The sequence below is a fragment of the Typopeltis vanoorti genome, chromosome 1 (assembly GCF_054136105.1).
Source record: "Typopeltis vanoorti isolate ZY-2024b chromosome 1, IOZ_Tvanoo_1.0, whole genome shotgun sequence".
Taxonomy (NCBI): Eukaryota; Metazoa; Arthropoda; class Arachnida; order Uropygi; family Thelyphonidae; genus Typopeltis; species Typopeltis vanoorti.
Genome location: NC_143549.1, coordinates 11,637,896 through 11,665,673, shown reverse-complemented (window position 1 = coordinate 11,665,673; position 27,778 = coordinate 11,637,896). Strand labels below are relative to the sequence as shown.

Here is a 27,778-nt window from a genome sequence, read left to right as displayed (position 1 = left end):
TGCAGCAGTTACGATTTTACAATTTTCATGTATTAGCATCGTCTTACCATGATCGATCTTCCTTCTACTTGTCACATATCTAAAAAACTCCCTAGGGTTTATCTTCACCTCATTTGCCAATGTCTGCTCATGCTGCACTTTTGTTTTCCTTACACTAAGTCACTCTCCTGGCTTGTTCTTTATACTCTTCACGAAACTGATTATTACCATTACACATGTTGTACTGTCTTCAAAGTGCCTTCTTCTTCCAGATTTCATGCTTAAGCTCATCATTCATCCATTTTACAATATTTTTTTAAGACCTTTAGCCTTTGGAATGCATTCACACATTGATGCTGTTATGTATTTCTTTGTCATTTCTCATAGCAGAGCAGCATTTATTTCCTTACTGCTCAACTCCTCATTTCACGATATAGCTCCAAGCTGTCTCCTAAGCTTGTCATAATCACTAGCCTTATAATTCCACATACATCTTTTCCTCATAAAAGTCTGTATATGACTAGGCACAACACAGGCGATCACGTCATGATTATTATCACCAACTGGATTAAAGTGTGAAACCCCTCTCCCAGTTGCATCCTCTGATGAAATGACCAGATCTAGAATTCTCAATTCTCACGTGCCCCGCTTTATGAGATGCCTGAAATAGTTATTTCTCAAGAACTCGAGAAATTCGTTTTCCTTATTCCCAAATTCTATCTCTTCATTCCAATCTATACTATGCCATAATTAAAATCAGCCATAACAATTATCCTTCCTTTGCTCACTAATTCAAGTTTTTTATACATTTCTTCATCATCAGGGATGAACTTTCTTTGCCGGCCTGATTGGTCGAGTGGTTAGCGCATCCGCTCTCCAGTCAAAAGGTTGCGGGTTTGAATCCCACTGTGGGCATGGATGTTTGTGATTTTCTGTGAAAATACTAGTGTTGTGGTTGTCGTCGGTAGATGGCGTTGGTTTATATGATGAACATAGTTGTAATTGGTGGATTGAGTGGTGGAGAGGTGTGGAGTAGGTATCCTCCCTCAATGAGCCTTTGGACTCCCTGGAGGTGCTATGTAATGATAATCACCAACCTCAACATTCCCTGACTTATAATAAGATCCAACTAAATATTTCTTCCTGTCTAAATGTTTCTTCCATGTCACACCAGACTGCCTCATAACCAGTGCCACTATTTTCCTCTTTCATGTCTACTTATACAAACCGCCTGTTATAAATTAATTTTGTGGTATTGTAATATCATCAAAATAAGTTATGCATCTCCTTATACAGAATCCAGGGATGACCTCTTGTTCTCCTATCAATCCCATTGTATGAAAAACCTTTTTTTACATTAAAATGGTAAAAATTCCTTACAAATTTATATATCTAAATAATATCCTCCACCTTCATTTGCTCTAAACTCAGCAAATATAAAGAAAAGTTAAGAAGTGTTTTCTTAACTTTTCTTTATATTTAACATTGCAGAGACTATAAACCACCTTAGTTTTCCTCCTGAACCTTACCAATATCACATCATTGTGATATGATGTGATATTGGAAAACTAAGTGCACAATAGTACACATGTGGTCTGATGAAGGTGTTATACGATGAAACCATAATTACTTCTATACATTAGCATCCTCTACATTCATTGCTAGAATCCTCATCCTACCTCACAATTTTAGGTTCTTATCCAATGTCCTGCCTGGATTTCTTCCACCTCCTTCAAGATATCCCCACCAATTGTGCATTCCGTTTTTGTGTCCTAAACTTAAAAATATTACACATTGAAACATTGAAGTGGCAACCTTGCTCTCATACCTATTCAGATGAATAGTTCAAGTTCTTTTGTAAAGATTACTATTATTATTATTTTTTCATGACACCTCCAAGGAGTCCAAAGACTCACTGAAGGCGAGCACCTACTTTAGAACTCTCCATCTCTACCATTCAATCCGCCAACTACAGTGAACTACCACTACCATTATCACTTACACCAACATGTCTACATCACCTCTATTCCTCAAAATGCTTCCTAATTTTGTATCATCTGCAAATAACTGAATATCCCAATTCAAACTTCTCATTATAAATAACATACAAGGTAAAAAGCAATAACCCCAGAGATCTAGTCACTAAAGTAACTTGAGGATCACCACTATCAAAGTCACTAGTGGGGTGTCTCAAGGGGACTCAGTAGTTGTGAGCCCTTCTGAGATTATGGATTACCCATACACAACTTGCTGATACCAATCAGATAGTCAATCTGTAATCCACTGTACTAATCTCTTATCCAACCCAATTTGTTCCAATTTAGTTACCAAATTGTCATGTGGCAATCTCTCCCTTGTCCAATACCCAATTCTGGATATTATCTTCATTAACATTTTACCACTGATTGTCTCTAAAACTTTAACCAGAACTCCAGACACACAAATTGTCCTACAATTTGAAGCTTGTCCTGTGGCTTCCCTTATGAAGTGGAAGAATCTTGCCATCCTTCCACTCCTTCAGCACATCAAGACAGAAGTCAACTCCTGGAGCATTACCTCAAAAAACAGTGATATATCATCAAGTCCCAAGTTTTAAACTAACATCATAATTTACTCAAATATCCCTATATATATCTCTTGCACATTCCCAATCAGGTCTCTCCTCCTCCCTTTCTAGTGTACTCAAACTCTGCATGATGTCACATGTACAAGGAAGAACTGATCATTTAATATCTCAACTGTATTCTCTGGGATGGTTATCTTTCTACTATTTTCATTGATTAATATCAATCATCCATAACCATTCTGTCATCTTCATATCCAAAGAAATCTGTAGAATATTTCTTTGGCCTCATTAAGTAAGTGCTCCTCATTTTGCACTTTTGCAATCCTTACCAAGCAAGTCATCTTCACAGTCTGTTCTTTTCACTCTGCATTATGAAGGCATCTTATACTGCCTTCATAATACCTTCTTCCTCCATAACACATGCTTAACCTCTTCATTCATTCATTTCTCATCTGCCTTATTTAACCTTCTGACCTTTGGAATACATTTGGACACTGCTTCTGCTAGATAGTACTTGAATAGCCCAAACATCACTCATTTCCTTTCATAAGGACTCCTTTAATTTTTCATACCTTCCTTTTGTGCTTAACCACATCATTTCTTACTTGCTCAGATATATTCTCCATACTCTTTACTTTCCCTTCCAGTAGCAGCCTCTCCAGGTGACTCATGTCAAATCTATTTAAATGCAATCCATTACTCTTCCACAGTTCAATCCATCCTTCAAATTTGTCTCATATATTTACAAAATGTACTGCTTTCTCCTCACTCATCTTTGCTAACACACTGTTCATGATTTTTTTTTTTTTTAATTTTCTCAGCTCATAATTGTCATATCTGGGTAAAACACTGACTACCTTTCCTACCACAATATTACATTTTATTCTCCTTAGCAAACTCCTGATATCCATCCTCAAATTCTCCTTCTTTCTAACAATCATTTTTTCCTACCACCACCACCACTATCAGTTCTTGTTTGCTTCTCCTCATATCCGATTCTTCAATCACTCTGATCATTCTACCTACAGGAATATAAATACTATGCATGCATTCACCACACTTCTAATGATGGAGTGGAATCTAAGAGAATGAGGATGAGTAGGAATGCCTCAGGGCTCTGTACTACCATCACTACTCTTTAGTTTGTATATTAATGGCAAGATATTCAGTTGTTTGCTGATGAGGCAAACCTGAGAACGGCAATAGTTAATAAAGGTGATATGAATATCCTGCAGGATGATTTTAATAAACTGGCATTGTGGGTAAGGATTCTTAATATTGTAAAATGTAAGGTTGTACTTTGGGTTGAAAAGATTGCATATTGTGTCACAGTGATGTACTGAATTGCAGGAAATTAATGAGGATAGGGACATTGGGGAGAGTAACGGTGGACAGAGAGTTGAAGTTCATGGTGCATAATGCAAAATTAGATGAAGTATTTCAAAGAATTATTGGATGTCTGAAAAAGACATTAACAATAGGCCAGCCTGGTTAACATATCCACTCTCCAGCCAAAAGGCTGCTGATTTGAATCACACCATGGGCATGGATGTTTGTGATTGTCTGTGAAAAATACTAGTGGTGGTGGTTGGCAGTAGATGGCATTGGTGTAGTTGCGGTTCATTGTAGTTGGCGGATTAAGTGGTGGAGACGGAGAGCTGGAGAGTAGGTGCTCTCCCTCAACGAGTCCTTGGACTCCCTGGTCATGTAATAATAATAATAATAATAATAATAATAATAATAATAAAGAAAGGAAGGTTATTATCCCTCTTTAAAAGACTAAGATTTGACTGCATCTTAACTACTGTGCACATATTTGATCACCTGAGTTTCTTAGGGATCAAGAAACTCAGGTGACCAAATCCTCTCAAGAAAATCAAGTGGTTGAGAAGATTCAAAGAAGAATGATCAAGATGGTGACAGGTCTGCAGAATGCTTCCTATGATGATAAGTTTAAGGTGTGTGGGTCACGAAGTTTAATTGATAAGTGGAAATGATAGAAACTTATCATTTCCACTTATCATCATAGATATTACTTTAATTTTGCTTTCTACCTACAGGACTTATCATAGATATTACATTGACTTTAAGATATTAAAGGGGTTTTATAAGAGTGGCATGAAGGACACATAGGCATAACTCACTGACTAATAGATAGAAAACTAGGGATCATGGCAGACTGGATTTTTTTTGGAGAGCAGTGAATGAGTGGAACAGATTGTCCAAATTAGCTGAGTGCCCTGATATTGAACGAATTTAAGGAGAAGCATGATAGATATTGTGTATACAGAGGTTAGTGTGGATCTTCCATGATAAATTCTCTGATTCCATGGAGATATCCATTACTACTACTACTACTAATAATAATACAGTGTGTGGTTTATTATTGTTTTAGAGGCTGTTGCTTCTCTAGTTCACCTTTCTGTTCCAGAATTCAATCTGGTTGTCATGTAAATAATATTATATTTTTGATTTTATTCAATGTTTCACTATATTTAGTATAATCTTTGAAGCATGGATAAATTTAGTAATATAAAATCAGACTTTTATATAAATCGTGTACTTTATAACCCTCTTGATAAATTAGCTAATCACTTTAAATAAAGCTGTTCTCTTTGTTGCGTCTCAGATAGAACAAGAGGCCATTGCTGGAAACTGTATAAGGAGTGTGTGAGCAGAGAGTAAGGAGTAGATTCTTTGCATGGAGACTGGTTGGTAAGTAGAATGCACTGCCTGAGTGTGTTGTGAGTGTAGACACATTGAATCAGTTTAAAGCACAGCTGAATGAGCATTGTGTGCAATAGTGTGTGCCTCCCATGATGAGTCTCTGACTCCATGGAGGTCAAATGTTAATAATAATAATAATAAAATTTAGCTGGTATCTTTTAAAGTAGTTTGCTGTTTTGACTGTTTCATTTAGCCTGAGACGAAATGAAATTATTAAAATATGAAGTAGAGAAATACTTTCTTTTTCATATTCTGGTTCAATTATTTCACTATTCATGTTTTCTCCATTATATAACTCTATATCATTTTTCCCTTCTGTCTCTTTTTGTTACTAGTAATACTAATTTACTTTGTTTTTGTTTTGGAACATATGCATATGCAGATATTACATGATATGCTTATCATCTCCTCCTGTTTTTAATTTACATTTTTTCTTTTCCTTTTTTTTTTTTTTTCAACTTTCTTTTATCTTATTTCTTTGATATTGTTCTATTCTTTCTTTTCTATTAAATTTGTTTAACCTTTATGTAAATGACATTGTTAGTGGATTGCAGGAGGATATCTAAATAGTTTTCAGATGATGCAAAGCTGGGAAGGGTTATTAGTAATAGTGCTGATGTAGTGGTCCCTCAGGAGAATTTGAATATGCTGGAAAGATGGGCAAATAAATAGGAATTTTGTTGATATCAAAGTCCTGATATCAATGAAATTCCCATGAGGAGATGTGGACTTCAGAGTTTGGTAGATAAAAGACAAAAAAGTAGACTGAGAGATTTAATAGGTAGTTACAGTTAACAATGGGAAGATCTTTTGTATGCTAGAACAATAGGAAGGAGCAAGGATTGGGGGGGGGCAGTCATCCTTGGAAAGTATTAATGGAAGTAGTGAGTGAAATGAGAAGTGGCTTTTGCATGGAGGATGGCTGGACAGTGGCATGTATTGCCACTTGAGTTCCTTCTTTTACATGCTGTTTGAGAAAGTTGTCTTGTAACAATTCAATAAATTCCTCTTCTTTCATATCATGAGATTTTTGATCTACCCAATCAATGTTTGGAAAATTAAAGTCATCCTTAGTGATCACTAGTTTGTTACCCATAAGTCTAAAGTGGTGATTCATTTCGTCATCCTCTGCAATTGAGACACCAGGACTGTAGCAGCATCACACCATATATTTCATTTTGTTAGCTCCACTTCACATCAGATAGATTCAAACTCACCACTACACAAGACATTGCTACCATCACTGTTTTCTTGCATTTCTACCCTAACTGGACTTAAGTCATCTGATATCAATAATAGTGCTACCCATCCCATCCTATCCTATCTATTCTTTTTGAACCACAGAAATTTAGCAGCTGCTTTAGTCATTTGACTATGCTTGCAAATATGTAAAGCAATACCAAGCTAGTCAACTAAATCTATAACAGTACCAACTAATAAGAAGATTACTGCCTCTTCTATATTTCAATGGTTAGAGAAGTTGGTGATGAACTAGGATTCAGAAATGGGTTGATAACAGCAGCATTCTTTGTGATGGTCAGCATGGGTTTGTTAAGGTGAGGTCATGGTTTAGTGAAATATTTATGTATATTATACGAAAGTGGTTTACTTGGATTTTTCAAAGGCCTTTGATAGACTGCTACATGTCAAGCTGGTGATTTGCAAAGAGCACGGGCTTGAAATTTAGTGGGACAGGTTGGAATGCAGAATACACAATTAATGGGGGAATTTTGAAGGAGGTAGAGAAAATGAAGATCTGGGAGTGATGGTGGACACAGACTTGAAGTTTAGGGATCAAACTGCTAAAGCTGTAGGAACATTACAACAGATTATGCCAATCCTTTCCTTCATACTTACACAGTGATTAGAATACATCTTCGAAAATTATGAAAACAATTAATGTGTTAAAGTAAACCTTCAGTTTAATACAAACCAAATTATGGCAATGATGAAGAGGACCCTAAAATGAAGAAACAAACAGGTTTTAGTTCCATTGTATAGGAATTTGATCAGGCCACACAGACTAGTAAGTGCAGATTTGATCTCTTGGTTTTCGAGAGAATGAGGGTGTATTGGAGAGGGTCCTGAGAAGGTTTACTAAGTCAACATCATTTCTATGGAATGTCAGATATGAGGAAAGATTGAGGGGTTGCAGAGCCTTCTGAATAGAAAGATACAATTGAGATATTTAATTTCATCTCTCTCGCCCTCTTATTCAACCTCTCCACATAAACATTTGTAACATCTCTCCAGGCATACATATTACACTCACAGCATTGTAACATTCTTGAAAAATCCATGCCATTCACTTTGACTTTCACAGTGACCTATGTAATGGTCTCTCCATTTCCTGATCATTTTACTCCAGATCACTAAAGAAGAAACAGAGAATTACAATTACACTATCTACAAAATTTTAACCATACACAGCATATCAATCACAATATAACAGCAAAATGCTGAATCTATAACTACACAATATTGTCATGCTGTAAGTATAAAACTGACTTATCTTACTGCAGCCTTTACAATGGCAATCTTAGCTTGGCAAGTGCAAGAATAAGGATTGTTATGGGAGATTTTAACTACAGCAGTAAAAATTGGGGAGAGGAAGATGCATGTAGCAATAAGGGAATGGAATTTCTAGAATCCTTGAGGGACAAATGTCTTAGGCAACATGTAATAGAGGGAACAAGAGGTTCAAGAGTTTTGGATTTGGTTATAGCATCAAAAGAGCTGATAATAACTGAGATGACATCTCTCCCACCAGTTGGAGAGAGTGACATATGATTTTGACTTGGAAAATGAATAGACATGCAGGAGTGGAACGTATGTGGAATTATAAAGCAGGTGATTATAATAGTCTTAGACATCAACTTGGGAAAGTTTCATGGAGGGAGAAATTGGAGGGACAGGATATCATTAGTGCTTGGGAAATTGTGAAGGAATATTTGTTAGCAGCAATAGTAAGCTGTATTCCACAAGTGAAGAAGAGGACACAATTTGGAGTAAAGTGGATGACAAACAATATTAAACAGGAACTGCATGCAAAAAACAGGGCATGGAAGAAATATAAGGAGACAGGTGAAGAGAAGATGCATTAAGAATATAAGACACAGGCTAGGAGAGTGACTAGTATGGTAAGGAAGGTGAAACTGAAATAGATTGACCCTAAAAAAATCAAAGAAAATCCTAGGGAATTTTTTAGCTATGTAGCCAGCAGGAGGAGAAATGACTGTGGAAGAATAACATTGTGGGATAAAAATGGAAATAGAGTGACTGATGCAGAGGACATAGTGGAATTGTTCAATGAACACTTTATTGGAGTATTCATCCCAAAGGAGTACCTTTTAATATTAGAATGATAGGGCAGGTTCGAGGTTTAGAGGTACAGAAGGGCAATGTGTTCCAGATGCTGAGTACTCTGGATGTCAGTAACAGTGTTGGACTGATGGTATTTCACCACGAGTTTTGAGAGAATGTGCTAAAGAACTGACAGCTCCTTTGACCTGGCTTTTCAGTGATAACCTGGCTATGGGAAAGGTGCCCAGGGAATGGAAGGAAGGTAAGATAGTGCCATTGCATTATGGTGGTAGCAGGCAGATTGGAAATGTCTAATTATAGGCCAGTATGTGTGTCATCAGTAATTGTTAAGATCTTGGAGAAATTAGTGAGGAACCGTATACAGCATTGGGCAGATGAGGGTAATGTTATCTGTAAGAGTCAACATGGATTTGTGAAGGGGCCCTCTTTTAGTAATATGCTAGCCTTTTATAATAAAGTTACAAGAGCAGTAGATGAGGGAAAGGCATATACACCTAAACCTCTTTTTACGTGATAGATACGTTCCTAAAAATGACGCGTAAATAGAATTCGAGTAAAAAGAACTACTGACTCCATAGAAAAAGTGAAGATTGATTCCAAACCTGAAATATGAGCAAAATAATGAAAAAAAAAAACAAACATTAAATTCGTTTGGATCATAAGATTTTTATTTACATTTCATTTTATTTACGAGAACACACATACATATAATGAATTTTAATAACTAAAAAAAAAACACATTCATTTCAGTTGTTTGCTAAGGATTCTATAAAAAAATTATGTTATTCGCTATCAGTTTCTGACAATAAATGTGAAAGCTTTCGTTTTTGTGAGACTGTAATATCACTAGACCTATTAGATATGGTATTATCGTCATCGACTTCCGCCTCAACTTGTGGAATTCTTCTTGCCATGTCTTGAACAAAAGTACCACTGGTTGTTTCAGTAGTTTTAGGCATGAACTCAGTTATTAATTGCTGTGTTGATGCTTTAGATAAGGTGCGATATAATTCTCTGTATGAAGACATTAACAACTTAAGCTCACATGAAAACTTCCCAGCATGTTCTTCATTTGGATCATGTTGGGCAAAATAATTGCCTAAATTACTGGCCAGTTTAAGACCTTCTTTAATTATATCAGCAGTAAAAGTAGGATCTTGATCATTATCATTAACTTCTTCGCTTTCAAGAGTCTCAGAAACAATCTCCACTATTTCTCTTCGCTAAGAGGTTTATCAATTAACAATTCTTCGATATCTGCTGACGTAAGATCATCGAAACCTTCTCCGCCAGTTTCACATGCCAAACTTATTATATTGTGGAATTCTGCAGTATGATTAAAGGGAACAGGAGCATTCTCTTTAACACATGGGGCAAATAGCTTTCCAGCATGCATTCATAGTTTCTGGTCTCAATTCAGATAATGATAATCGAACCTGATCAATACAATCCATAATTGAAAATTTTTTCCCCACATCCATAACTGACATAACTGTTCAAAACGTACTGAAATGTTTATCTGACATATGTTTTAAAAGTCGTAATTATATCCTGATCTAGAGGCTGTAGCAATGATGTGGTATTGGGCAGCAGAAAAAATTGCACATTTGGGTGTTCTATGGCAGGATGACCAGGTGCATTATCAAGAATCAAAAGCACTTTAAATTCGAGACCCTTGTCATTCAAATAGCATCTAACTTCTAACACAAAATGTTTGTGAAACCACTCAGTGAAAATATCAATGATCACCGAAGCTTTTTTGTTGGCAATCCAATGAACTGGAAATTTTTAAAAATCTACGCCTTTCATTGGCCATGGTCTTAATGATCGATTTATGAGCAGTGGTTTTAACATCCGATCTCCTAAAGCGTTCAAACAAAATAGGAGTGTTATGCGATCCTTTGCTACTTTGAATCCACCAACAGTTTTTTGCATTTTTGATACGTAAGTTCTGTTTGGAATTTTTTTCCAGAAAAGGCCGGTTTCATCCATATTCCAAACTTGTTCACGAGTGTAATCTCCATCTTCAATTATTTTAGCAAGTTTTTGTGGAAATGCTTTAGCAGCTGTTTCATCAACAGAAGTCGTTTCATTTCACCTTTAATTTTTATATTATGAAGAGCATGTCTTTTAATAAACTTAGCCAGCTAACCATTGCTTGCATGAAATTCATATTTTTTCCTCGATTGAGATGAAGCATCTGGCTGCAGTTTTTTAATCTGTTCATAAAATCTCAATGGTGATTGCTTGATGGAATTTCCGTTAACTGGCATTCATTTTTGTACATTATCTTCTATCCACATCACTAAAGCTTTTTCGGCCTTTTCTAGAACAACATCTCTTGTGTATGATGATAATTTCGCACTCGATTTTGTACCAGAATATACCACTCTTCTAATAGACTCTTCATTTTTCTTTATAGATCTGAGAGTTGATTCATGGACTCCAAAATTCTTACCCACAGCCGTTGCACCTTCCCCAGTTTGAAGGCGATCTAAAATGTGAATTTTCATATCCAAGGAAATTGCTTTCCTTTTTTTTTTTTTGGTTATCGGCAACATCAAGTGAGGGCTGGATTAAAATCTTCGATTAATGAAATGAAAGTTTGAAAATTACATATAGTTTACCATTTATTATTTCTTGGCAAAATTATTAATTTTATAACATGATTTTTATTTTGATTTCACTTAAAAAATGCAAATGCAAAAAATGTGGTAACTGTGTTATCTACTCAAACACCAAATTCAAACTGCTAAGAACTGCTTTTTTATGCGCAGTCAGTTATGTAATTCGGGGAATTCCCAATAAATGAAAATTAATTTACAATTTTCTTAATTGAAACGAGAATGCAATTGTACAAAAGTCTCAGAATTTTCTAGAATTTTTCTTAATTGAAATGGGAATGCAATTCTACAACATTCTCAGAATTTTCTTGAATTACGGATTTTTTCCTAACTTAGACTTTAGGATGGTCACATAAAAGTGAATAAAAATCACGTGAAAAAAAATTATTTTTGATATCCCAATTTACGTAACTCTGAAATCGCATTAAAAAAAATTTTCATAAAAAGAGGTTTAGGTGTACTGCCATTTTCTTGGATTTAGCAAAAGCATTTGACAGGGTGCCACATGATAAGCTGATAATTAAGTTTCAGCACATGGGTCTGGATGTCAGGTTGGTCACTGGATTAAGGACTGGATTCTGGGCAAAGGTTGGCGATTGGTAGAGCCTCTGCTACTAATGGCTTAGTTAAGTAAGTTTGAGCGCAGTTAGTAGTTGGAAGGGAACCAATCGTTCGATGCTGTTGGCACAGTTTCCCTCGATGAGTCTTTGGACTCCCTGGAGGTGTCAGATAATAAGAATAAGAATATAAGTATCAGAGAGTTGTGTATGGTAGGGACAGTTTCAAGGAGGCAGAAGGTTCCAAGTGGGGGTCCCACAGGGCTCAGTACTGGGAACTATATTGTTTAACCTTTATATCTATGACATTGTCAGTGGATTGCAAGGGGATGTTCAGTTGTTTGCAGATGATGTGAAGCTGGGAAGGATTATTAGTAATAGTGCAGATGTGGTTGCCCTGCAAGAGGATTTGAATATGCTAGATTTGAATAAGCTAGACATCGGTTTAATGCAGCAAAATGTAAGGCCTTGAGGTTTGGGACACATCGATGGGATACTGCATACTCTATTGGAGGTAGTAGGGGAGACAAGAGATCTGGAGTTGATGATTGATAAAAAACTGAAATTTAGGTGACATCTTGCAAAGGTGGTGAGGGTAACATAGAGGATTGCTGCAATTATGAGAAGGACACTGACCTGCAGAGATAAGAGGGTTATCATTCCGTTGTATAAGACTCTGATCAGACCATACTTAGACTATTGTTCACAGATTTGGTCCCCAGGATTTGAAGGGGATAAATTAACTGTGGAAAGGGTACAAAGGCGGATTACAAGGATGCTTTCAGGACTGTACAATGATAGTTAGGAGGATCGGCTGAGGGAATGTGGACTGCAGAGTTTGGTGGCTAGAAGAAGGAGCGGTGATATGATTGAGACTTAAAATATTGAGAGATGTTTACAGGGTTGACACTGGGGAGTTCCTTTGCTTGGTGGAACAGCGGGAAGAAGTGATGACAAGGGGCCATCCCTGGAAGTTACGAAAGGAAACTGTGAGCAAGAGAATGAGGAGTGGTTTCTTTGCATATATGGTGGTTGAATCATGGAATGCACTGCCTGATAGAATGCTCAGAGATAGAATGGTCAATGAGTTTAAGGAGTGGTACGATAGACTGTGTTTCCTAAGAGGGACCTCTCACGATGAGTCTTGATAGATTTTGTGTTTCCTAGGAAGGACCTCCCGTGATGAGTCTTTTGACTCCATGGAGGCCTGAATAATAATAATAATAATAATATTAATAATAATAATCTTTTGGTCAACTCCATTTAATTAGTTAATTTCCCCATGTACCAGCTTGGCTCTTTCTTTTGTGTATGTGTTAGATTTGAACTGTGCTAAAAAAGTGTTTTTAAAAAAGTATAAAAAAGTGTTAGTGTATTAGTGTATTTTTAAAAAAGTATAAAAAAGTGTCAGTGCATTAATGTGGCTTTTTATGGCAAATAATGCTACATTTTGGATACAAGTGTCCTTCAGTAATGCTGTTATTGGAATTTTTTTTTTTTTGTTTATATTGTGTTTTGCTACTTGTTTGTTTGTGCTTCTTCTGTTTCTGAAAATGGTATCCATAAAGAAACACGTGGGCAGCACAGAAAGCTATGGCATGAAGTTCTAGCTCTGCATTGGTTTTTCTGCAGTGAATGAATTGCAATAATTGCTATATGTATTATGTATTATTATTATTATTATTTTTGTGACACCTCCAAGGAGTCTGAAGACTCATCGCGGAAGGACACCTATTGTACAACTCTCTGTCTATACCACTACACCCAACCTCTACTACCAATCATTTACATCAGTGTCATCGACCACCCATCACCACCACCACCACAGCTAGTATTTTTTGTCTGTAAATTGTGTGTGTTCTGAAGGGCCGATTTGTCTGTATGCGGTATGAAAAACCCGAGTTTCTGGGAGAAAAAACTTTGCTACCTACGTATTAGATCAGCTAACTCACCTTCGATTGAAAGTCCATATAAAGATTCCACCCATCATGGCGAGACTTGAACTTAGGCCTTTTCCAATTGAAGAGTGCTACGTACTGTCGTTCTTCCAATTGCACTGCGGAGGCAAGTGTGAAAGATTTGTGGACTGTTTGGGTAAATGAGAAGAAGGAAAGCATTGACGTGTCTGAAAAGTATCTCGAAAGATTAGAGTGATTAGAAATGGGAGCAAGCGTCGGGACAGTAGTAAGCTTAGGCAAGAGTTAGCGAAAATGGAAAGTGAAATGAAACATCTGGAAGAGGATATTAAACATCTAAAGAATGAGGAAGAAGTTAGTATTTTGAAGAAAGAGTAAGGATAATCGTTTATCACTGTATAGGGACTTGATCTTGAAGAGGAAGAAAGACAATATCCTGTTCCAGACATTTCACTTTACTTTTCATTTTCACTAACTCTTGTCTAAGCTTATCTACTATGGTTCTGACTCTTAATTCCATTTCTAATCACCCTAATCTATCAAGATGCTTTCCTTCTTTTTATTTGCCCAAACAGTCCCCAAATGTTTCAAATTTTTTTGGTATACATACATATAGCAATTTTCGCAACACATCCAATGTGAAAAATTCTAGGCAGAAGTTAATCTTCGAGCCTTTTTATATTTAAACCATTTATAAAGTACCAATATGTAGAATATGGTGTTATTTCTCGCCAGTATGGTATGCAATTTACCCAGATTTACTATTACCAACAGCATTTATCCTAGTAGTTGATGACCATATATCAAACATATCCTATTATAACACATACACTGTTCAGAACTATTCACATTTCTAATGTGTGGGCGCTTAGAACTCACTGTGAATATTTAATGGAATGGAAACACTAAAAAAGAATGAATTAAACTACTGCTTAATGTTCAATATTTTTTTTTTGCATCTTCAGGAGTCACAATATGTAGTGTAACACAAGCAGATTACAAAGAATGGATTAAACAGTAGTTAAGTGTTTTTAATATTTCATATTCGTCTCCTCTTCAGGAAGAACAATTATAAACCGTAACACACTCATACACAATACAAAGTAAAGTGAAACTTACTAGGACTATGAAGTCCAGAGTTCTATCCAGAAAAGGTGGCCCTGTGGGTGCCAGAAAGAAGTGTGATTAGTAGTTTTTTCTATTTGATTGTGTGTGTGTGTGTGTGTGTGTGTGTGTGTACAAGCTATAATTTGCAAGACATGAGTGTTCATAATCATGAGCAAGTACAACTGTAATTATTACTATGGTCAGGACTTGCACTCTATGCCTTGAACACTGCACACAGAATGAGAAAAAACTACAATGCTTAACTGCAGAAAGTTCAAAAGTTAGAGGTTTTTCCCAGATTTTCAACACAGTCAACAATGTGATTTAAATAAGTATGAATATGTTAAAATTTTCCAAATATGGGAAACAGTAATTCACTGTATATCATTGTATGTGTGATAAAATTACATTTCTTTTGGATACATTTCTTATTACTACTACTATTATTACGGGCGACTCCAGGGAGTCCTTAGACTCATCGAGGGAGGCCCTAAACATCATGTCCATACAACTATACAACATTCTCACAGTATCTATCATATCTTGCCTTAAACTCACTCACCGTCATAGCACCCAAAACAGACTCTGGCAGCTTATTCCACTCATTTACCACTCTAAAAGTAAAGAACCCAGCCCTAACACCCTTGTTAACCACACTCTTGCCCAGCTTCCATAGGTGTCCCCCTAGTTCTCCCACCATCAGTACTGATCTCAAAAATATCCTCTGAATTAATCCTATAGTAACCCTTCAGCAATTTGAATGTCTCAATCACATCTCCCCTTTTCTGCTTATCAACCAATTTCGCAACCCACAAATCTTCAACCTGTTCTCATAAGGTTCATTCCATAGACGTGCTATCATCTTGGTCACTCGCCTCTGGATCCTCTCCACCTCCTCCCCATCAAGAAGAAACCTAGGTCACCAAATCTGGCCACAGTAGTCGAGATGGGGTCTTATCAAGGCTCGGTACAGAGGAACAATAACTTGCTTGTGTCTGCTTGTCAAAGTATTTTTCAGCAACCAAGTGATTTGATGGGCTGATTTAGTCACTTTTGCAATGTGTCCCCTAAACTTCATCTCCCTATCCACCAACACTCCCAAGTACCTGGCCTCATCAATCTCCTGGAGTACAGTTCCACCAATGTGGTATACTGCTGCTAATTTTTTCATCCCAAAATGCATAACCTTACATTTTGTCACATTAAATTGACATCCATTCTCCTTAGCCCAGAACTCCAATCTATCCAAATCATCCTGCAAGATTTTGACATCTGCATTCACTATTGCCCTACCCAACTTTGCATCATCAGCAAACAAATGAACCGTTCCTCTTAGATCCTTCCCTATATCGTTAATGAACAAATTAAACAGCAGTGGTCCAAGAACAGAACCCAGCGGCACACCACTAGTCACAGGCCATCTTTTGGATTATACTCCTGAATAAACTACTCTCTGATATCTCTCCATCAACCACCCACCTATCCATCTCACCAACCCTATATCCATTCCCATATGTTGCAGTTTACAGATTAGAATTCCATGTTGTGTCCCTGTCAAAGGTCTTAGCCAGGTCTAGCAGTATCACTGCTACCATATCTTGATCCAAACTTATTTATTTGTTCATATTTTTTCTTCATATTTTTTATTTTTTACTTTCATTTGGAAAAAGTTTTTTGCATGATGTCTAGTTGAAAAATCATCACATATACGGAAAAAAGGCCTAAATTTTAAAATGGGAATTAATAACATATGAAAACTTACCTGAGACATTGAACTTATTGTGCAATATGTCTTGAAGAACAATGTGATGACAAAAATCATAGTCTAGTTCTTGACCATCCAATGTTTGGATATGCCTTCCAAGAAGTTCACAGTTTGCATGTTCGGCTATGTGGGTAATTTAAAAATAGTAATAAATGAAAGTTATTAGATATTAATTCTTGTAAATTTTATGTTTACTTTGAAAAACATTGAAAAAAAAACGTAAATGTAAAAAATAAATTAAAATTCAAAACTTTAAAATAATTAAATTCATAAATTAAAAAAAAAATAAATGTAAAGGTAAATTTTAAAAATAAATTGAAATCATGTATATGTATAGATGCTAATTTCTCAAATACTCACCAGGTGATGTAGGAGTACTGCTGACTGGTGTTTCAACTGTAGTTATTGGTACTAGAAAGGAAAAAACATATGGAAAGCAAAGTAACAATCTGAATAATAAATGATAAAATTATAGATATTAATAATACATATTATTAAGAGGGAAAAACATTCTGCTATGTGGCACTGTGTAGAATTATCAATAAGGTGAATGTTATAAAGCATTTGTGTGATGTGTCCATTATTTGCAATGCATCTGTCTTCAGGCCAATTTGTTCTGTGATAGGAAATTTACATTTTGAATATCTTAAGAGTTATATATCAATTCCACATAAGAGAAACTGAAAAAAAAAAAAAAAAAAACTATAGTTTTTGCAGTTTCTCTTGTGTGAGATATGCAAAAGTGTTATGGACAACAAGTTATAGACAAAGCAGGGAATTATTGTTCTGTGAAGAGATAGTCTTTAGGGAATGCATTTTAGTAAGGCTAGTCTGCCTTACTAAATGGAATGCAAGAGAACAAGTTGTTTTCAGTAGAACGGTAAATAGATAACCAGCAGCTGCTTATAGAATTAGAGGAATGAAGAGAAATGATGACATACATTCAGAGAAATAGTGCCCATGAAATTACATAGATGTACAAGAAACAAACAGGATATTTATGAAAAAATAACTACACAAATCAGTGAGAGAAGTATATGATCATAATTAACTGGATTGTTAATTATATTAAAAAAAAATTCCCTCTTTGAGGGAATTTTTTTTTAATATACCACCCCAAATATATGAATAGGAAATAAGAAGAAACTTTAGCAAAAAAGAACCAAGGTGTTTTGCAGGGAGAAAGAGGCTATGGATGTGATATGTCTATGAGATGTATTATCAAATACAGTCTTGTCAAAAATAAGACAATATTCTATTTGAGTAGCACTAAGATTCACAGGATTATCATTGATCTACTGAAGAATGGTAAGGAGATTATAGTTAAAGCCTTTAGTTGTGTAAGCTCATGAAGTTTGGGATGAAGGCAAATAAGTTTGACCAATGAATAGAGTGTATTGTCAAAGGCAAAGCTATGAATAGGATTTGTGGTCAAGCAAGAGAAGGTCATTTATCATCATCATCAGGCTTGCATGTAGTCAAAGATTCACCAATGCAGTCTATTTGCATAAGAAACATCTCTATTTTATTCTTTAAAAAAAAAAAAGACAAGTTTTACCCTCCTTCCACTCCCTTTGAACTTGTGCTGTTGTAAGACTCTGATTAAACAGGAATGCCAATGCTACTGCCAATTCCCTTAAGATGCATGGTGATATGTCATCAAATCCTATTGCCTTATTGACATCAAGTTTATTTATTTCCTCAAATACCTCTTGCTCACTCACAATTATGCCATCCTCTCCTATGTCCTCTAGACTTAAGTTTCAACCTGATCAGGATGAAATATCCTTATAAATTGATCACTGAATACCTCAACAATGTCTTCTGCAACAGTTACCATTCTACCATTTTCATCCTTTAACTTCATCTTACTGTGATCATTCTTCCTTCTACTTGCCACATATCTAAAAAATTCTCTAGGGTTTTTCTTTGCCTGATTTGCCAATTTCTGCTCATACTCTACTTTTGTTTTCCTTACTAACTGATTCACTCTAGCTTGTTCTTTATATTCTTCATGTGACTGATTATCACCATTATTCATCTTGTACTTCCTCCAAAGTACCTTCTTTTTTCCAGATTTCATGTTTAAGCTCCACATTCACCCATTTTACACCTACCTTATTCAACCTTTTGGCCTTTGGAATACAGTCATACATTGATACAATTATGTATTTCTTTGTCAGTTCCCATGCAGCATTTAATTCCTTACCACTTTACTCCTTGTTTCACGTTATAGCTCCAATATTTTTCCTAAGCTTGTCATAATCACCAGCATATAACCAGCCACAACACAGGTGATTACTTCTGATCAAGTCCACCAACTGGGGGAAAATGTGAAACACCTCTAACAATTACATCCTCTGAAATGATGAGATCTAGAACTCTTGATCCTTGCGTGCCCTTCTTTACATGCTGCCTGAGATAGTTGTCTCTCAAGAACTCGAGAAATTCATGTTCCTTAATCTCAGATGCTATCTCTTCATTCCAATCTATACCACCATAATTAAAATCACCCATAATAATTACCCTTCCTTTGTTCCCTAATCCAAGTTGTTTACACATTTATTCATCACCACCTTCCAAATCACCAGGCCTATAGCAACATCCACCTTAATACATCTTCCTCTCAACCTCCACGTTACACCACACTGCCTCATAACCATTGCAACTATTTCTCTTTTTCATATCTACCTTATGCAGACAATTCCTCTGCTATCAACAGCAGCACTCCCCTTCCCTTCTTCCCCTTTCTATCCTCGTCAAAAATACTGTACCCTTCCATTTCTATTCCCATTACAATATCATCTCATTCAACCATGTTTTAACTTATTCCAATAATTTAGGAGCGAATAAACTCAATCACTGAAACCATTTCATCCATTTTATTCCTGATACTTCTGGCATTTGTAAACAGACACAGCAGTTCATTCTTAGGTCTACATCTAGTCCGACCCAAGCCATGTGTTGGTTGTGATTTCCCCATTACATCTGCCCAATCACTTTTATCACCGCTTACCACATACATCTACTCAGTCTCAACCTCTCCATCCACATTGCAATATAGTTCATCTTCATATACACACATTCACTCTCTCTCTCTCTCTCTAAGCCATGGGTCCCTATCCACCCAAGCTCCCCCCCCATTTCCCCTATTCCACTTGTGTTCCTGTTCTCTCTTCCTCTCTCATACTACTACTGTTTCTGCTGATAAGCACTTCTGTCTCTTCAGTACCACTCTGCTGATTTTTCCACTTCTCTTTCTTCTGATCTCTGACACGCATCACTTTTGCTGTGATTTTTGTGTTATACCACTTATGGTTAGCAAAGGTAAAATGGCAGTAAGAATAAGAGGAGCAGTGCAAAAGTCAAACATAGTTAGAAGTATAGATTACCTGAAGATAGTTTGTCATTACTGGGATAGGTAGGCATACTTGAGAGAATGTGGAAGATATGTTTGACAAGAGAAAAGAGGATATGGAGATCTGCAGAAAGTATGATATTTTGATTGAATGCAAGATACTGGGAATTAAGAATGAATAGTAAATTGTTATTATTATTATTATTATTATTACGGATATCTCCATGGAGTCAGTAGACTCATCGCAGGAGACCCAAACTAGCAAAACAATATCTGTCATATGTCTTCTTGAATTCATTTACAGATGAAGAGCAACTAAGTCAGGCAATGAATTCCACTCGTTCACCACCCTACAAGCAAAAAACCTTGTTCTGACACCTTTGTTAACCACACTCTTCTTTAATTTCCAGGGATGACTTCTTGTTCTTCCATCACTATCACACAGTTGAAACATTTCCCCTGCATCAATCCTATAAAAATCTTTCAGTAATTTAAATGTTTCTATCATATCCCCTCTTCTTCGCCTATCAACCAATCTCTGCAATCCACAAGCTCTCAATCTATCAATGTAGGGAGCATTTTTTACATCACTCACCAACTTGGTCACTCTTCTCTGAACCCTCTCCACAGCCTCCTCATCTCCAAGGAATCCAGGTGACCAGACCTGAGCACAGTAAATCAAATGTAGAAGTATCAACGCTTTATAAAGGGGAATAATAACCTCTTTATCTCTGGATGTCAGTGTGTTCCTCAACAACCAAGGAATCCTATGTGCAATCTTGGACACCTTAGCAATGTGTCCTCTGAACTTCATCTCCCTATCTACCAACACCCCTAAGTCCCTAGTCTCATCAATCTCTTGGAGTACCGTTCTATCAATGTAGTACACAGCTGGTAATCTTTTAATTCCAAAATGCATGACTTTACACTTTTCCACATTGAACTGACATCCATTACCTTTTGCCCATTCTACCAGCTTATTTATATCATCCTGCAAACTTTCAACATCAGCTTGATTTTTTTATTGCGCTACCCAACTTTGCATCATCAGCAAACAACTGAATATCTTCCTTTAAGCCATTTCCTATATCATTTATATATAAATTAAACAACAATGGCCCAAGCACAGAGCCGTGAGGCACACCACTGGTCACCTGCCTCATCCTGGATTCGGCTCCTCCATACACCACCTTCTGGTATCTCTCCCTGAGCCATTCTCCTATCCATATCACCAATTTAGTATCCATTCCCATCTGCTCCAATTTGCATAACAGTGTTCTATGGGGTATCCTGTCAAAAGCCTTAGCAAAATCCAGAAGTACCACTGTGTAGCCAGTTCCTTTGTCCAACTAAGATGTCATTCTATTATGAAAAGTTAGTAGATTGCTAAGGCAGGATCGACCTTTAACAAAACCATGTTTGCCTCTATAGAGTATCATATCCTGATCCACCTATTCTTGAATTTTGTCTTTAACCAACTTTTCCAATACTTTTACCATTACTCCTGAGATGGTGATTGGTCTGTAATTAACTACCACAGTTTTAGAGCCACCCTTATGCAAAGGAACTACTTTGCCTAACTTCCACTCCCTAGGGACTGTACCAGAGTTCAAACTTAAATTAAATATCCAAGTAAGAAGGGTTGACAATTCATTTGCACATTCACGCAACACCCGAGCTGATATTCCATCTAAGCCTACAGCAGTGTTTCTATTTAAATTTTGCAATATATTAAATACTTCTGATTCTTTAGCTTCAATTCTCACATTAGCTATTGCTACAGGTACAGAGATGTCCTCACTTGAGTGAAAGACTTTTGAAAAGTGATCACTCAGTAACTTGACTATTACATCTGATTTTGTCACCTCAATACCATCAGCACCCACTAAAGTTATCCTGCCGAAGTCATTCTTCCTCTTGCTTGCTGATTACCAGATGAAAACCAGAAGGCAGTGAGGAACAAAATACTGAGAATGGTACCAGCCAGAAGGGTGAGAGAGAGTATATGATTGTAAATATGGAAAAGTATTTCTTCTGAAGTTATCAAGATTTTGAAAAAATATGAATTCATATTCAGAATTGGACCAGATGAGGGCAAGATTATGTCATGGATTTGTTCTTAAGGACACTCTTGTTTTAGTAATCTGGTTACCTTTTATAGTAGAGTAAGATAAGCAGTGATTGAGGGTAAGGCAAAGGATAATTTTTTTTTTCCATTTTGCAATGTCACTTGGCAGTGTGTCACACAACAAGTTGATTTTTAACTTGCAGCATATGTGTTTGGATATCATGTTAGTGGATTGGATTGGTAACTGGCTTTTTCTGATATATATCAGAGCTGTATACTCAAGTGGAGTTCCACAGGGTTCACAGGGTCACTGTTTACTTTTTATGTCAATGATGTTGTCACAGGACTAAAGTTAGATATTCAACTGTTTGCAATGACGTTAAGTTTATTAGTAATAGTGGTGATGTTCTGCCTCTTCAAGAGGATTTGAATAAGCTGGAAAGGTGGGCAATTGAATGGGGATTTCAATGCAATTTAAATGTAACATTTTGAAATTTGATCTGCAGATGAGATGCAGATTTTTAAAATAGAAATTTAAATTTCAGAGGACATAATGCAAAGGTTGTGAAGACATCATAGAAAATTGCTGTAACATTGAGGACACTGACCACCAAACAAATAGGTGGTGGTTTCATTGTATAAAGTGTTGTTCAGACCACAATTGGATTTCTGTGCTCAGAAATTCAGTTGCAGCCTGAACAATACCAACACCAATTGGATTTCTGTGCTCAGATCTGATCATTGGGATCTGAAATAAATTTGAGAGGGTACGGAGATGGATAACAAAAATGATATCAGGAGCGAGGGATGCAGACTACAGAGTCTGGAAGATAGATGACAAAGGAGGGGAGAGATATGGTTGAGATGGTTAAACTGTTGAAGGGATATTATTGGATTAATACTGGGAAGATATTCATATGGTAGAACAAGGGGAAGGAACAAATATACAGGTCCATTCTTGGAGAGTGGTAAAAGTGCTCTCCTACCACTACATGGGAGGGCATAGAAAGTGCAAATGGTGGATGAGTTTAAGGAATAGTAAGACAGACTTTGCATTGAATAGTGTTGACCTCCAACAATGAGTCTTGTTACTAAATATAGGACAAGAAAATAATAATAATAATAATAATAATAATAATAATAATAATAATAGGAGGAATAGTGTAAGTGACAGCACTGCATCCTTGGGTACACACATTAACTGAAAAATCTCATGAAAAGAAACTATCAACTATGATCTGCAATGAACGAATGAAGAGAAAGCTGACAATCCATTCACAAAGTGAAGGAGAAACATCATAAGATGGTAGCTTGTCTATGATGCTGGACTTGATCAAATGCCTTAGAAATTATTATTATTTATTATTATTATTAGACACCTCCAGGGAGTTCAAGGACTCATCGAGGGAGGGCACCTGCTCTACAACTCTGTCATCACCATTCAATCCACCAACTGGCCACAACTACACCAATGCCATCTACTGCTGACCACTATCACTAGTATTTCCAAAGACAATCGCAAACATCCAGTGATCGAGTGATCCCTAGAATATTTGTGAATGGAGAAGAGAGTAGTGTGAGAAATGAAAATGTGAGAACAGGAATGCAAGATAAACAAGGAAATGGAAGGGAAAATTGGGATAGTCAGGAAGGAACAGAAAACATAAGGAGAGTGAATTGTGGAAGCAGCAGCAATGAATTAATGGAGGACAGTAGGCATTGGAATCAGATTGAATGGGAAATAGCTAGTTGAGTCTGGGAAGATAAGATGAGTGGAAAGAAGCAGGTATAGACAGGTCACAGATGAGGGGTAGTATGAGTAGGTGTGTTACAGGCAAAGAAATCAATTACTATGCTTATTTATAGTGTGTCAGGAGTATCAGAAACAAGAGGGATGAAATTGTTGAAAGAAATTAGGGAGGTGAAATAAAGGAGATGTTATGAATTTCTTGAGGAAATTTATATGTATAATGGAGGATACATGACAATCCAGTCCCCTCCATTACATGCCACTACATGACATCAGATCTGATTATATCATCACAGGATGTTACTGTGGTGTCTAATCTTAATCCATTAGCAAGGAACATCATAACATGACTACCTGTGCTAACCATTCAAATGAGAACTTCTGTGAGGAACAGACATATGTGGAGCTAAATGGCTGGTTATTATGAAAACTTAATATCTGGAAGCTATTGCATGGAAAGAGGAATTGAGTGGAAAGGAGGCATGAAGCTCGGGTGCTGATAAAGAGAAACTTAACAGCAGCAAAGTCTCAGTTTTTAATACTCAGAGAGTATCCCAAAGGTAAAATAACTACAGTAGAAGTAAAATGGATGAAGAGGTTAAACACACAGTATGGAAAAAGAAGACCTTATGGAAGAGCAACAGATGAAGATGTTAAAGTTTTCACTTGGTTATAGTATAAATTAAAGATGCCAAGAAATTATATCCTTGGTTTCATCCTTTGAAAAAATGTAAGTAAACAAAGTTGACATGTAAAGTCACTTCACAACTAGGTTACTTGTATATAGAGGCTAATAACTTTGCGTCAATTGCCTTAGTATCCCATAATGAGATGCACATATCTTTACAGACATGTATAATGCTATGCATTATGGGAAGTGCCATTACTTAGACCAGTTTGACGTTACAAGTAGCCCAAAAATATAATTTCTTTTCATCTTTAAGTCTTATCAAATGAAGAATAATAATCAGCTACATAAGGACTATAAAGAATGTCCTTAAGAAAATATCATGTTTTAGCAATTTATTTGCATTTTATGATAAGGTGTGTTAGATAAGGGAGAATCATATACAGTAATATTCTTGGACTTGGCAAAAGTGTTTGAGAGATTACCACATAATAAGTTAATGTACAAGCTGCAGACAATGAGAATAGATAGTATTTGGTTAGATGGTTTAGAGACTGGCTCTCTGAATGATACCAGCAGATTGTGTATGATGGAGCAAGTCTCAAAAAAAAGGTAACCAGGGCTTGCCACAGGGTTCTGTTCTTGGCCCCTGCTGTTTAACTTGTTTGTAAACAATATATCATGTAGACTAAGTGGAGATCTTCAGTTTGTTTGCTGATGATGCAAAATACAGCACTGCTAATGTTAATTCCCATCAGGAAGATTGGAATAGACTTTTGACTTGGACAAAGGGGCAGGGCTAATTTTTAAATATCAATAAGTGCAAAGTCTTGCATTTTGGAGTGCAGAAATATAAGGCTGTGTACTGTATTGATGGTGCCATACCACAGGAAGTGGATGAGATTAGAGATTTGGGAGTGACGGTTGAGAGTAGACTGAAGTTTAGAAGGTATATTGCTAGTGTTGCAACTTCTTATCATAACATTGTAGTGCTGTTATGATAAGAAGTATTCTAACATAGGGATCAGTATTCTAACTAGGGATAAGGAAGTGATTATGCCACTGTAAAAGGCACTGGTCAGACCTCACTTGAACTAATGTGCTCAAATGTGGTCACCTGATTTTCAATGTGATGTGGAGACACTGGAGAGGGTGCAGAGGTGAGTGACTAAGACAATATCAGGACTTTGGGCTGCTAGCTCTGGAGAGAGAGATTGAAAAAATATGGATTGCAGAGTTTGGTGGATAAAAGGAAAAGAGGTGATATGATAGAGACATTTAAGTTAGTGAGAGGATTTGATCCAGATTAATCCAGATGAGATTTAAAAAGAGTAGAAGACGAGAGCAGAAAAAACAGATGTCATCTGGAAGTTATGTAAGAGTGCAGTAAAGGAGATATGAGGGGTACATTTTTTAGATGGAGAATTGTCAGTAAATGAAATGCATTGACAGAATGTGTTGTCAATGCAAAGAATGGTAAGGATTTTAAGATATTGTAAGTTAAATATGTTGTCAGTTGAATGAACCTCCGAGGATGAGTCTTAATTTATAAGATCTTAATTTTAGTATTGTTAACTTCAAATGAACATAGTCATAAAGAATATTTGATCTATTTATTATTTATTTATTTTATTTTTTATTGTAATTCCATTCAGTACCAGTTATTCAGAGTTTTGGGAGAAATGGAAAATGACTGTTTTGTTATCACTAAAATTAACAAAATTATCAAAACTTCAAGAATCCTTTGGAGATCAAAATGTAGGATTAAAGTTGTATTTTAGAAGTTGTGATGATTTGTGTTGTGCAAGGCTAGTGAAATGAAAATCATGAATGAAGTATATAGTAGTCCCCCATTTATCTGCAGGTGTGCTTTTCATGGTTTCAGTTACTCATAGTCAATCCCAGTCTGAAAATATAAAATAAATCAACTAATGCCTTTTATTCCCTTATAGGGAGTAGGTAAAAATATTAAACGGAAAATTCCAGAAATAAACATTTGATAAGTTTTAAATTGTGCACTGTTTTGTCATGATGAAATCTCGTGCTGTCCCACCTGGGACGTGAATCATCCCTTTACCCAGCGTATTTGTGCTGTACTCGATATACTATCCACCTGTTAGTCACTCAGTAGCCATCCAAAAATATTTAATGGAAAATTCCAGAAATAAACAATTCATAAGTTATAAATCTTGCATCGTTCTGAGTACTTCTCAGTTATCAGATAGTCTGTCATGGTAATGCATGCTTATGTTCAAGTAACCCTTAATTTACTTAATAACTGGCCCAAAGTGCAAGAGTAGTGAATGCTGGAAATTTGGATATGCCAAAGAGGAGTTATAAAGTACTTCTTTTAAGTGAAAAGGTGAAAGTTCTTGACTTCATAAGGAAAGAAAGAAAATCATATTCTGAGTTCCTAAGATTCCATTCACATAACTTTTATTATTATTATTATGTAATCCCTCCAGGGAGTCCAAACACTCATCAAGGGGGGGGCACCTACTCCACAACTCCCTGTCTCCACTACTCAATCTGCCAACTACAACAAACCGCTACGACCATCATCATCTTCACCAGTGCCATCTATCACCCACCATTACCACTACTAGTATTTTCACAGAGAATCATAAACATCCATGCCCACAGCGGAATTCGAACCCGCAGCCTTTTGGCTGGAGAGCGGATGCGATAACCACTCGGCCAACCAGGCTGGCAATTTTTTTATTACAACATATGGTTATAATTGTTCTATTTTATTATTAGTTAAACTTGTTAATCTCTTATTGTGCCTAATTTATAAATCGAACTTTATCGTAGATATGTATGTATGAGAAAAACATAGTATATAAAGGTTTCGCACTATCTGTGGTTTCAGGTATCCACTGGGGGTCTTGGAATGCATCTCTTGTAGAGAAGGTAAGGAACTACTGTACTGTCATCAGCAAAAACTCTGAACATTTAACTGTCAGTAGAGCAAACCCCATCATAACAAACTCTCATTCACTGCAACAAATTATCAAAAGACTTAACCAAAGCACCATAAGCAAAATCTCTCACCTACAAAGATGTTTACAATAAGAAGCTATTCTCATAGTTCCAGTTCCTACAGGTGTGTTACAGTTAGGGTTGCCTGTATTGGATTAGGAGTCAACACTTGAGTGAAAATCCTCACTACAATTTAAAAAATGTCTGCAGGACAAATTATTCACTGCAAGAAATTGTTTCTATAAGTGTTTTGATGAAAAATCCAAGTTAAAAAATAGAATTTTTCAGTAAGGAAATACCGTGAGTAGACATATTACTAACTATTATAATAACGGAATTAACTCATGTAAATTATTCTTTATTCGTAGAATTTTCACCTGAGTATCACATGCATCATCAGAACAGGTACAAGGCTAATTAAACAATA

At 36.2% G+C, this 27,778-nt stretch overlaps 1 protein-coding gene across 4 annotated transcripts in view; it reads right to left on the bottom strand.

Moving 5' to 3' along the window:
• The window catches only part of LOC150109786 (uncharacterized), a 1,408,745-nt gene that overhangs the window by 493,111 nt on the left and 887,856 nt on the right, over positions 1-27,778 (bottom strand). For all 4 annotated transcript variants that reach the window (XM_090396626.1, XM_090396635.1, XM_090396653.1 and 1 more), the window contains 2 exons: positions 16,926-16,976; positions 16,563-16,688 (listed from right to left, as the gene is read on the bottom strand). In XM_090396626.1, coding sequence (XP_090252752.1) covers positions 16,563-16,688; positions 16,926-16,976 — 177 coding nt within the window. The remainder of the gene's footprint in view (positions 1-16,562; positions 16,689-16,925; positions 16,977-27,778) is intronic.